Below are 13440 nucleotides of genomic sequence, written 5' to 3'. Positions count from 1 at the left end.
TTGGTACATGTGGTTGCCAGGGCCAGAACTAGAACCCTCAGTGAATTTAAAATCTTGAGCTCCTAGTGTTCACTCACAAAGGGAGGAGTAAGAAAACCATTTCATTCTGTCTTCAACTTCAGAGCACTTGTGACACACAGAGTAGACAGTTCCTTACTCTGATGGAATCTGAATTCTGGTAAGAAACTGGAGCATCAGATTGTTTTGGATGTATTTCAGTTCCTGCACAGGAGTAATTAGCAACACCAGATTCCAGTATCCTGCCTCCACTCACATAACAGTTCCCCCAGCACTGTGTGAGTATTTATGGACTTATGACCCCCAGCACCACTAGCCCACTCCAGCAGTCTGTAGATATTAACGTGGTTTTGCATCTGTGGCTAGTGTTGTGGGATAAGAAGGATGTAAAGCAGAAGTTCAGGGTGAGGCAAGCCCATAACATTTTGCTTAGGTTCACATGTTGTTGCGAGAGCTGCACTAGGAACTGAAGAATAGCAGGGGGTTGCCCCTCAGGTAATTTAGGCAGCATTTTTTCCTTTAGTCAGGCTGAATGCTTCAGTGCAATTTATGAGCTATGAAACAATTTATGTTTTTCCCTTAGTAAGATATGTGGATATCTGAATATCTCTTGAGAATAAGGAAACCAAGAAGTACATTAAGAACTGTCAGGGAAGGTTTTTAATCCTTCATTGTGTTGAGACCTAGGACATTAGCGGGAATACTATAAGGCAGCATTGTTCCGATCAAGAAAAATAGCTCTAGTTTCCCTAATGAATTCTAAAAGTACTTTAAATTCCACATAATAACTAATGTACATTAATCTTGATCGCTCCAAGTCTTTAATGGCTGCTAAACAGCAGTGTATATCTTCAATTAAAATGCCAGCTTGAAGCATGTGCTAAAAATGTTGGTAGAAGAGCAGCAGAGCTGCTTCTTAATGGAAGGAGGGAAATCTAGGAATCAAAATGGGTAGATATTCCCGTTTCCAAGTAGTTTATTAATAACTTGAACTACTAATAGGTTCTTCAATTGGAAAAAACAAAGTCAGATATTTTAGAAAACTTGAACTTTCTTCAAAAGACAGTTGCATCAAGCCAGTCTTGGAGATCTGTCTCTAAGTTGTTGTCAGCTGTGCATGTGAAAAGCAGAATAAGGATGTTTTAATTCCCCACACCACAGTAGATGTCACAGCAGCAAACGTGTCCTTTACTGTGTGACCCAAGCATCTTGCCACTGCATTGCATAGAAGAGGTCCTTGTTTGCTGAGGGAGATGTCCACTGTTCAGAGTCTCCTTCTGCTGTTTCTCAGACTATCACTGTGCCTTGAGTGCTCCTTAACTATCCCAGTAAATACTTACTGGAAAACACAAGTGAATACATGACAGTATATGTTTTGCCAGTTGCAGTGAAATAACCCATCTGACAAACCACATCATATTAAATGTTCTTGCAAAGTATGTTCCTGCTAGGTAGAGAACATGTAAAGCTTGCAAATTACCAGAAAAAAGGCATGTCTCAACTGATGTTGCTGTTTGCTTCAGACCACTGAATGGTAACAACAGAAAGTTTTTAGTGTCCTAGGTGTTAGCAAGGGTGGATAAACAGCATCTGAGCAGTGGGGCCAGGGCTGCCTGCAAGATGTTGGTATGTGGCCAGGCTTCTCCTCTCTGCCAGGGCGGTGCACATGCGCTACCCCTCACCCCTGAGGGTCACCTGTGCAGGCTGAGAAGGAGAAGGGGGTGTCTGAGTGAGGTCAGCTGTGAAATGTGTTTTGGCAGCGTGGGAGAGGGTCTGTTAAGTGGTTTTATTCCTGAAGTCAAACAGGGAAGTGTCTGGTTCCCTGCTTGCCTCTTCAGACCTTGCTCCTGTCCCTGCATCAGTGTGGCTCATTCTCAGAAAGCAATTAGAAAGAGAACAACTTGTTGCAGTCTCAGCTTTTGTTACATGTTTAAAGTGCTGTGTCTGTCTAGTCATTTGGCACCCAGAGAAACACCTTTTCACATTTTTCTCTTCTACACATCCATATATGCAGGTAAATTGATAACTGTACTTTACCAGAGCCTATGGCGAGTACCATTATATGGATAAGACCAGGCTGTCATGGTTTAACTCCAGATCCTAAGAACCAAACAGACACCCCCTGTCCTGTGTGGTGGAGAACCAGGAAAAAAGTAAACATATGGCTTGAGATCAGAACAGTTAAGTTTAAACAGATCAGTTTAATAATTGAAACAAAATAAAATATTGTAATAGCATCATAATAATTGTAATGAGAAGAAGATAGGTTTAATTTCTCAACTGCTCACCACCATGCTGCTTCTCCCTCAGCAGCAGTCTCTCCTGTGCCAGGCATGACGTTCTGTGGTCTGGAATATCCCTCTGGCCAGTTCGGGTCATCTGTCCTGGCCATGTTTTCCTCCCAGGTCCTTGTGCAGCTCCTCACTGGCAGAGCACGGGAACCTGAAAAGCCCCTGGCTGAGGATAAGCACTGCTGAGCAATGACTGAGCCATCAGTGTGTTATCAACATCAGTCTCATACTGAATTCAAGACATCACACTGTACTGGCTAGTGGAAAGAAAATTAACTCTCCAGGACTCAGGCTCAGTAGCTGCCTTTTACTCTGGAATGATGAATGGTAATGAGCTGCTTCTCCTTCAGATGCCTTCTTCATTAGTGGTATGGGGGAGGCTACCCCTGAATACCTTGAAACCCTTGCTGGGTTTTGGACAGCACCATCATTAAAATTGCAGCTTTGCACCAGAAAGTACAGAGCAAGTATAAACTGCCTTTGCTAGTTCAAATTTATTCCAGAAATATTGACAGAAAAAATTGTAGAGCAGACTGTATAGGGGATCAAGACTGTGAGCCAGGAGAGCTGCAATCTGGGTCATTTGTCACATTGTAGCTGGTGTGAAAACAACAGGTATGGGGAATTCTCAGCGGTGTGATTCCATTTGGCGCATAGGCTGGGGGTTGACACGTACCTTTTGATCCAGATTGATTTTGTGATGCTCACTGACCCAGTGTTGTACAGATCCAAATTTAATGAATGCAGACCCACTTTTTAGGGAGTCTGTTGGAATTGCACAGTAAAATAAAGATGGGTGGCATTCTGTTTCAAACATATTGCATGTATTTTTATGCTGTGAATATATCATTTATGCTAACCTTATAAAACTGATGTAAAAGTCACATGGTTCTGGCAGATATTCTTACAACCTCAATTCAAATTTTTCTTATTTGTTAACCAAGTCTTAGCGCTACTTTGCTGTTTCTAATGGAAACCTAGGAGTTTCTAGACCAAATTTCTAACAAATTTTTGAAAATTTCTGTTAAGAAGAAGTGACTTCCTGCCTTGATGTCATTTGATTTTGTAACTCACTAGCTTTTCTAAAACATCCTGTAGCAAAATAGACTGTTGGAAGTCAAGTGTTGGCTTTTTAATGCTGAGAAATTATTTTCTAGGTTCTCTGTAGCTTTGGTTTATAATGCAGTTGTGTCTCCAAAACAGTCTTCCAAAACCTGTTTTAATGCATGAGAAGATATTTAATTTTAACAAATAACTAAAGAAAAATCTAAGTTGTCAGGGCTACTAATCTGGGGAAGGAAGAAGTGAGAAGTGCCAAGATAACATATCTTGCCATTGGGATGAAGAAATAAGTAGTAGAGCAAAGTAATATTGTAGGAAGATGTTGTATGATAGAGAGGACAGATCTTACAGCCCATTGCTAGATGAGCAATCTCAGTCCCAGATACCACGGTGTAACCCACAGCCTCACAAGAGCTCAAATAGCCCAACTGTTGTGCAGGAAGTACTCACTGGAAGCTGACTGCAGAGACTGTGGTCAGGAGGCTTACCAAACTGTGAGGCAGGCAGCAGAGTCAATAAACTGGGGGACTATCCCATTAAATCACATGGCAATGTGAGGAGGATGAAGGTCTGACTGATTTTGACAGGAGGCATCTAGTGCATTTCATGAAAGAATATACCTGTGGGGACCCGTGTATTTTGGTCCCTAGAACACAACAATTTTAAAGGAATTTGAAGTCTGTTTTTTCTGCCTCAGTGGAGATGACAATACTACTAGTATCCATATAGAGTCAATGTAGAATGTTTTGTCTTATTTTCAATATTTTGTGATGAAGCAGAGATGTTCTTACTTGATATTCTTGTTAGCAAAGCAGTGAGTGAACATCCTAGAAGGATGTTTGGTTTAGTTATTTGCAATTTAATATCAATTATTTATTGAAAAAAAGTACAAAATAAGAGAAGAGTAAGTAAAAATAGGAGTTGAAGGCTTTGACAGAATCATCTTTCAGTATAACTTGGTGTAGTCCACAACACAAATTAAGATGTATCTAATTTTAGAAGCCACCATATACCAAATCCTATTTCCAGCCTCCTTGGTTAGCACAGCTAGTGTTTCATCAGCTAAATTTTATCTGTATAAAATTTATATCTATACCAAATAATGCATGTTGGAAGAGTGTTCTCAGTGCTTGTCAGTGATGCTGGCAAATCCAATCAGGATTACAAGCATTACTTTGCAGTGCTGAGGGTCTTCAAATAGGAATTGGTTCTCCATTAGACTGGCATGAGGGTACCTCCACATACACATCGTGCTCCTGTGAGAAAAATGAAGGTAGTTTGACTTTCCTCAGTGACTCTTTTCCAACTTCGTTTTTTGATGTATGGTTTTGAATTTTGAATTTTCTAAATTGCCCATACATCTTAGGTTCTTTGCCCACTTTTCATCTTTTTTATTGCATACAACCATGCTTTAAAACAATGACTCATATTTAGGTCTCTAATGAGGACATTATTCTTCATCACTATCTGAGACTAAATCATTCCTATAACAGAAATTAATTTGAGGAATTAGTCCATTTTCAAACCAAATCCCAGTTAAATTGCTGTACAATACCCATCCAAGCATTGGGAAGGAAGGCTTGAAACTTTCTTTGCTCACTGCTGAGCCTTGGTATATCCTATTACAGCCTCACAGAGTCACCCAGAATCCCTACAGAGCTACAGAACTATTGTCTGACTTTTGTTGTCAGAATAGGTAATATTTGTAAACTAGAAGAAGCTGGAAAGAGAATTGATGCAAACAACAAAGGCCTGATTTAGCTTTCAAATAGGATTAAGAAGTGATATGCCAGAGTGCATCTGTGCGTTTTCCCTTATGAAAGTGTCAGGTAACAGTCTAGAATTCTACATAGTGAAAGTGAAAAAGTATATTTAATTTTCTTTCGGCTTCTACAATTATTTGTTGTGTGATATAAAACTGCCACTGGCACGTTTGCCTTATGAAGAAATAATCATACTGCATGTTGTAAATGTCTTAAAACTACATGGATTATTTTAAAACAACTTGAAGTTAATAACAAGTAAGATTCTAGGGACCCTGTTTATATTTCCATGATTTAATTACAGAAGCAAAATTGTAGGTTCAACTTTTCTGTTTTCCATTATCCAATTTAATTGTTATTTGTATCTAAATTAGTTAAGAGCAGAGAAAATCACACAGCATTTAATTTTAAAGTTTTATTGCTACACTGTTTGGTTCTGGAATATCCCAATGTTTAACTATTAAGAAATTACCATTTTCTTAAAAAAACATTAATGTTGTTAAGAAACCACTGTTGGAGTGATTTTCTTGTTATTAAACTTTCCCCTTGATCTGAATATTAAGAAAATGCAGGCTCATCATGGGACAATTTTAGCAAAATTTACAAACTATCCTTGTCAAATCCAGAAGTTATTGCAGTGTGTTATTTTAAATTTTCTGTGACTTCCTGACTTAAAATACTCTCAGTTTAGATATACATTTAGTGTTTGGTTCAGAGAACTACCTATAAAGCTGTTGTAGGATGGTGTTCAGTTCCCAAGATAGTTTCTCATCATTGGAATTGTGCACAGGTGTGCTAAATTTTAAAGCAGAAAGGCACGGAGGGTGTACAGAATTTAATTAGCTCTCACTTTATTGTTGTGTTAGTTAAAGTACTCTTTAGAGATGTCAGTTGGAATTGGTGGGTGCCTGGAAGAGTTTTTTGTGAGAAGCATGAAGGCACTCTGTTCCTCCAACTGCAGGGGCTCACTCTGCACCCTGGGGGTGTGCAAGGAACATTCTCAGTGCATTTTTCTGCATATTAGATTTCTGGATCATCCTGTAATCCTGCAGACAGTATTGGATGAGTTCTTGAGGAGATATATGAGGTGTCTGGCGTTTGTTCCTGCAGAGCTAAATAGTGTCCTGTTTGTCCCAGCACGAGCATGAAGTGAAAACACATTGCAGCTTGCCAGTAGTGTTGGGGTGGTGCTGTTTGCTGCTCCCACAGCTGTGCCTAGCAGCCTGCTCTGGGACAGGAAATCCAGTGTTTCTGCACATATGTACGAGGGAAATGGCCAGAGGGTAGACACCTGAGACACAGGCAGGCTATGGACAATTGCTCACTCTTGAATTAAGTGTACATAGAAGGGCATAGAATCAGAGTATCTTGGCTTGGAAGAGACCTTAAAGATATTGCCATGTATCCCATGTTAAAAAACCATAACCGCAAAACTTGAAGCATCTCTTTGAAAATTTAACCATCTAGTCTGTCTGTCTCATGTAACATATTAATGCTCACAATATTGACATTTGGTTTGGGTGTTCTCAGAGCTCAAGGCACTGAAGTTTGTTAGCCAAGTACTGGGCTGGCATCTTTAGAATGGGTTGAAGAAGAGTTTTACTGGATAACCAGCCCTAATTCTTCATAACTGAAGAATCCTGCCAAGAGAAGTAGTTTATCTGAATATGTTGTTCCCATAGTCAAATTCCTGTGGAAGGATGTCAAATTCTAGTTGCATTACCAAATGTCACATCATTTTATTTCCATTGTGGAAGGAGTTTACAGAAAGTTGTGGTCCAGGTGTGTATGGAAACCAGGACAGACCTTCCACATGGAGCTTCAGAAGCATGCCTGGGTGTAAGTTGTGTTGCAGGGCTGTGATGATTTTGGAAGGCAGCAGGCAGTTCCAAAATGCCCTTCCCAAACCTTTGCTTTCCAAACTACTTAGGGCTGCTGTGTGAGTGTTCTCATTAGAGAGAAACTTGGCTGTATTTGGTAGCAAATTGAAGTCCTAATTTACAATGTCAATGCTGTAAGCTGATTGCTTGTAAAAGACTAAACACATTTAGTCTGCAGACTCTACTTTGTTATTGTACTGATTTTAGGAGCTATTGAAAAAAGTCAGGCGAGCTTGCAAAAAATTAAAGGTTTACTCATTATCAGAATAGTGATAGGGATTGTGGATATTTGGAGTTTAAAGGATATATGAACATGTATTTAAATACTTTAAGTATAGTTTTCATTTACAAGTTTAAAATAAGGTTTGGAAAAGATTTAAGTTTGTTTTGTTTAAAGCAAGGGTTATGTTGCCCTTTGAGTTCCTTTGCTAATTAGATGTTTCCATTTTAATGTAGCACTGTATTTCTTAAAGGGGTGCCGTTGGGATGCGAAACAAACCAGAGACAATCTGCTTTTCAGTTAAGAAGAGTTTTTCCAACATTATTTTCAGCCAATTATAAATTAAGGCCTTCAGATAATAGAAACAAGAAATACTGGACTTTTTACTTTGTTCCCTATAGAACTTTTAGTGAACTAAATTTAAAGTGAATTCGTAAGAATGCAGTTTTCATTCAACCTGTACATTGTAATCAGATTTTAGAGGTCATTTTAACTGATCAAGAGCTAAATAAATTTTAATTTTCAGGAAATGTTTCTGTGCTATTTTTATAGGTATATGCCTTATGCTATCACAACTTCAAAAACCTGTCTCTTCATTTAGAAAATCACTATTTCTCATTAGCATTCTGTAAATAAAATTTTCCTAAAAACTACTTTTATATGTATATAATTACAAATATTTTTTTCTTTTCATTTTTAATATCATTGTGAATTGCACTTGTAGTTTATTTAAATCACTTGTCAATTCACTTAAATAAGTGAGATTTTTTGAAATGTAGTTTTCTTTTGAAAGGATTTTTCCAGCACATGAACTGATGGCCTGCTGGTACTGAATATCGCAAAGCAAAAATACTTAACGCAAAGGAAACAGAAATCTGGGTTGTAGTTTTTTCACAGAGTTGTCAAATATTTAAAGTTCTGCATTCAATGTTTTGGCAGTTGTTCATATGTGAGGTTAAAGATACTCAGTTATTATCGACTTACAATTTGGCTTTTAATAGCAGTTGAGCAAAATTCCTTATAAAAATGCAAATCAGGCTAATGGAAGCCTGCAATGCTGCTGAATCATTTTCTCTAAATAGTAAGAAGGAATCCTGTATGAGCTTAACTTTTCCACTCAAAAGCCATACACACTATGGCTCTGAAACTGGAAATCAGAAAGAATGGGCACAAGACAGTGAGGAAAATATACATTTTAAATTGTTTGATATGTTAATAGATACGCTGCCATGGGGATATACTGCCTTTTCTCTGAACGTAGAAATTATTAACAGAATGTTATCTCTTTTCTCTGAATTTGCAAAGAAAAAATGCAGCTCTGTGTTCCTGATGTTCTTCCTCCATACTTCTGTCAGAGTTAGCTTTTTATTTGATACTATAATACTCATTTAAATTTTTTTTGAATACCTGTGAAACTGCAGTTTACAGTACACAAACACTGAAAGATTGTTTTATCGTAATAAAAATTGCTAACATTCAGGGGAGATTTTTTTTTGTTTTATTCTGTAGAGAACTAATACTTAGCTCAGTTTACTTTTTTGGTTTTTTTCATGGTTTTTTCCTCCCCATGAGTGACTAATGTTTCATATCAAGATTGAATAGAGCTGTCATTCTAGCCTTGCTGAAACAACAAGACATGACAAAATAGATAATGGTCAGGCTTTTGGATTACCAAAGATACTGTTTAATACAACTGAGTGAGGGATAAAATGTGGGAGATGCATCCATTAAGGTTTCTGGAAAGTCTTTTTGTAGGCTGGAACTTCATTCTTTAATTAATTAGTCACGCGGAGTATTTTAGATCCCTGGATTTTGTTGATTGTCCTCACTGAAATCTAATTGTGTGAAGTACATTGAAATTCTAAAAGTTGCTTTTTTACATAAATCAATATTTTTGCTGGTCTTTGCTATAATTATTTTGTAAATTAACTGTTCTGCACTTTTCAAGAAATAGAGAACTGACAGTGAGGTATTATTTCAGTGAGCTGTTACTTCTTGTATTTGTTCATAAACCCTTTTTTTTTTTTTCTTTTCTATGAGATCTGTGCTATTGATTTATGTCCCAGTAAACTTACAGTATTTGGGCTGGCTCTAAAAGCATGTTCTGACACATCCTTTAATACAGTATCTGCAGTGTACTTGTTCCATATGTGTAAATGATAGCTGTCAGATTGCTAATTTAATTTTTCAGTGGGCAAATACCATCAGATTCCATTGATGCAGCCTTACAAACAGATGAATAGAAATGTTTTCAGCTGCAAGCATTGTGGTATACATTCCCTTCATGACTTTATTTCTCAGTTAGCACTGCCTGTGTAGTTCTTATCCACTGCTTGTTAAAGATGCACTACTCATTTCTTCTTCTGCTGAGTAAGACTCTTTCAAGTTTCTTTAATTCCCAATTATCTTTTCTTGCTAATAGTATCATTAATGCCTGAAATAGCACTGTAGCTCTGAAGGCTGAAACCATCATGAAGTCAGCAAGTGTTGCTGAGGCTCCATACATTTGTATAGCTTTTAATGAAAATGTGCTGAGATTTCTTCCAGCTGGGCATTTTAAGCATGGGAGCTTCCTTGTCCAAACTGCATCCTAATAGTGGCTGTGTGGAAATAATCACTATTATGCCTGAGAAACTGCTTTTTATTGTGAGTTAGGCTACATTTAGTGCCCTGAAACTCCTTCAGCATTCCACAGTTAGATTTCAGTAGCAAAGTATTCAGGTAACTTTTACTTCATCCCATTTTTCCTTGTTAGGCGTTTAGGGCCCAGAGTGTATCCTAGGGTTTCATTCTTGCCTCCCAGGAATATTACTTCTACACCCACCCCCCCCACCCCCCCCCCCCCCCCCATGCTGAACAGCAAAACCCACCTGACATCAGTGGGAGGAAGTGCTCTGTAAAGCAGCAACAGTGTCTTTTTTTGTCCCACAGCTGCAGCAGAAAGGGAAGATGAACACAATACTGTTCACTTCCCATTTTCATTTGGACTCCCCGTCTGACTTCCCACCACACCTTGTGCATCTCCCTGAAAGGATGAGAAAGGGCAGGTCAGGTATTGGTCAACCAGCCCACAAACCGAGCAGTCTGGGCTAGTGAGCATTCCTCTTTCTTGGAAAACAGCAATAAAAGTGTCTGTATAAATAAAAATTCTTTTGTATTTCAGTGTTGCTTATGAGCTCACAAGTTTGACTGTTAATATTTGCCTTTATTTCTTTTGGATATGTATCATTCATGTCAGTATTTATCAAGGTTTTTCTTTCTATATGCTATTTCTCCGTGCTCTCAGAAGTAACAGGATTATTGTTATATTACTGCTTTTAGCTAAAATAGGTAGGAAATTTTATTAGTTTTTCATGACTGCAAGTGGGTGCATTCTCTTCTTAATGAAACCCCACCCAGCAAGGAAAGTTATTTGAGAAATGCCTGCCCTTCTGCATGTATTTTTCTGCTTGAAATTTGAACAAATTATCCAGAAGGATTTTGAAGGTGTTTCTGCATCTCATTATGAATTCTGTGCAATGCAAAAATCTCAACTTTATTTTTGTCTCAGAAGTGTTCATCTGATATAAAATTCCCTTTGGCAAGGAAAAGAGATTTTAGGATTCCACAGATCCAAATTCTTTTGCTTATGGCTACGTCCCAGTTGAAGCGTTAGATTTTCCTTGGAGATCTTTCAGAGCCAGGAACATGATTCTTTCAGCAGGGTATGGTGCACATCAGTTTCCTGTTTAAACTGGTTCATTCTCCAGAGATGCAAAGAAATGTGTTGTTCAGCCTGGCAGTACTAATCCAAAGAGACACAAAAGGGAAGGATGGGACCCCAAAGTTTGGAAGCATGAAAGTGTAGATGCTGGTGCAGTGAGATTTGGTTAATCAGTTATGGTTTTATTTTTATTTAAAAAAGAAAAAAATGAATATTTCAAAATCATTTTTACATTTGTATTTTGGTAATATCTCTTTCACACAATCTTTCTTCTTTCTTTTGAGATGCAAGAGGAATGTAAATCTACTCACTATTTTCAAACAGTCTCATACTTTCTTCTGAAGAACAAAAGAAACAAATTATCACTACTTTGTTCTTTACACCTACCGCTGACAGTACCTAACAGCAATTAAAAAATGAATTTTGTGAACTGGCTACTGTTAGTTCATATAAAAGCAAGTGCTATACTTTTTGTCTCGGCCTCAAAAAAGATGAGTTCCTTAGCCTCACTTTTTCTGATGTTGAATATAAATCTCTCAGTAAGCACTGAGATACCTCCATTCATGGGCCTTGTCTCTGTCTGTCCTTCCAGGGGTCACAAGCGCAAACTGGATGAAGATGATGCTGCCAGTGAATCCAGTAAAGAATCCAGCAATGAAGATGAGGAAGGCAGCAGTTCTGAAGCAGATGAAATGGCAGCAGCACTTGAAGCTGAATTGAATGACTTCATGTGAGATTCATGCAGAAGACAGAATTTGTAATTATATTTTACTTCTCATAAACAGATTGGACTTCAGTTTAGTCCCTTATGTCAGTACTCAATGTTTTTCCAAAATGTGTTGTGTATATTTTGCAAAGCAGATCAAGAGGTGATACGTTATTTTACAAAATCAGAAATAGATGTTTTTAAGTTGTTTTATTAAAGGAATATATACTTTTTTAAGCAAAAAAAAAAAAAAAAGTGTTAAATGGGACATGGTGTGCTATGCCAAAGACATGTTAGGAGCTCTGCAGAACCTTCATGTAGGGGACAGTGGTACAAAGATTTGTGATTAAACACGTAGTTTCTGAAAATACTGCAGGCTGTGGTTTATGGGTTACAATCTTCAAAAACAGGAGGAGATAAAGGAGATGGAATTGTCTGGGTAGTACAGCAGGAACCTGACAAGCTGATCATCCTTTTCCAGAATTAGAGCTATCAAATATAAAAGGATTTTTGAAATAAAAAAGAACTATTTATATTTGTATAGAAACAGAGAATGTGATATGCAAGCTTTGTGAACTCTGCACTTGACCCACCTGTCATTTGCTTGTAAGAGAATACATAGTGGTCAACATTCATTTTTTAGGTTACTTTGTTGAATAGCTGGGTTCTTTAGAGACATCGTTTAGATTTTTAACTTTCCTTCTTGTAACCAGAAATTTAGCACAGCAGACTGTGTGGTCTTGTACTGCCACAAGATGCATATTCACCCATTCGTGTTGTCTTGGAAGGAACAAGTGCTACTTCAGTCTAGATAGAATTTAATTTCTTTCACAAGAGATCTGATGTAAAGTTTTTTGTATATTCTATTTCATATTTGACCCACAAAACAGATTTTCTTTCATTTAATAAAGGTTCGTTTTGTATGCTTTGTTTATCTTCCCTGTTCATTTCCTTCCATCAAGCATAAGGTACTTTTTTGTATTATCTTTCCTTTATTCTGCATGAAAATAATGAAAAACATTGAAAGCAGGTGCAGATTTCTAGGTTCAGGCAGGTAGCAGAAGGACAGAAGAGAAACACTGGCTCAGAAGATTCATGGACTCTAACATCTGACTTTTCTCAGGTGTCTTTGACTGGCTTCCAAAACTACCATAAGAGTTGTTGCTCTGGTATTAAATTTCTGTAGCTAGGATCATGGCTTATTCTGAATTGTTAGCAACTGGAGATCGAATCCTTTTAACAATATGTTTACAAAAGAAAACTCTTTAGTTTGTATATCACAGTTAAAAGGAAGTACATTCTGGTGCAGAAATACTTAATTTTTCCATTAAGCAGTAAAACAACATTTCAGTAAAATCTCAGCTGCTTTACAAAGAGCACTCTCATTTTAAAGCTTCATAATGACAATTAAAGAACACTGAGAAAATATTAGAACCTTTTCAAATTAATACTGCTTTTCCAATTCAGAATGCAAAGTCAGCATCCACAGAGAAAAATAGTGGATTTTGTGGAAAATGCTCAGTTTCCTGGACATTTACACAGGTACCACACAGCTGAATGCTACAGTGCCCTGCCTGCTGTAGCTCTCCATGAAAACAAGCAGGATGTCTCCCAACTGATTGTTCATAATCTAACAGAAGAAAAAGAATAATGCTTGTAAAATGGGAAGTCAAAATACTTTCCTTTTTTTCAGCAATCTGCATGCAGCATCCCCAACTACTAGAGGATGACTCCTTGCAATTAAATACTAAAAAGCCAGGGGTTGTGGGGCATGTTTTGTGTTTTCTTAAAACCTCA

General features: G+C 37.6%; 1 protein-coding gene across 1 annotated transcript in view; it reads left to right on the top strand.

Annotated features, from left to right (window-relative positions):
• CTDP1 (CTD phosphatase subunit 1) overlaps positions 1-12571 on the top strand; it is a 125727-nt gene extending 113156 nt beyond the window's left edge. The window contains 1 exon segment of the mRNA XM_066323648.1: positions 11530-12571. Coding sequence (XP_066179745.1) covers positions 11530-11671 — 142 coding nt within the window. The 3' untranslated portion in view covers positions 11672-12571.
• The last annotated feature ends 869 nt before the right edge of the window (positions 12572-13440 follow it).

Source organism: Sylvia atricapilla, chromosome 1, assembly GCF_009819655.1.
Source record: "Sylvia atricapilla isolate bSylAtr1 chromosome 1, bSylAtr1.pri, whole genome shotgun sequence".
Classification (NCBI taxonomy): Eukaryota; Metazoa; Chordata; class Aves; order Passeriformes; family Sylviidae; genus Sylvia; species Sylvia atricapilla.
The sequence above is the reverse complement of the archived record's forward strand: the minus strand, read 5'-3'. Positions and strand labels throughout refer to the sequence as shown.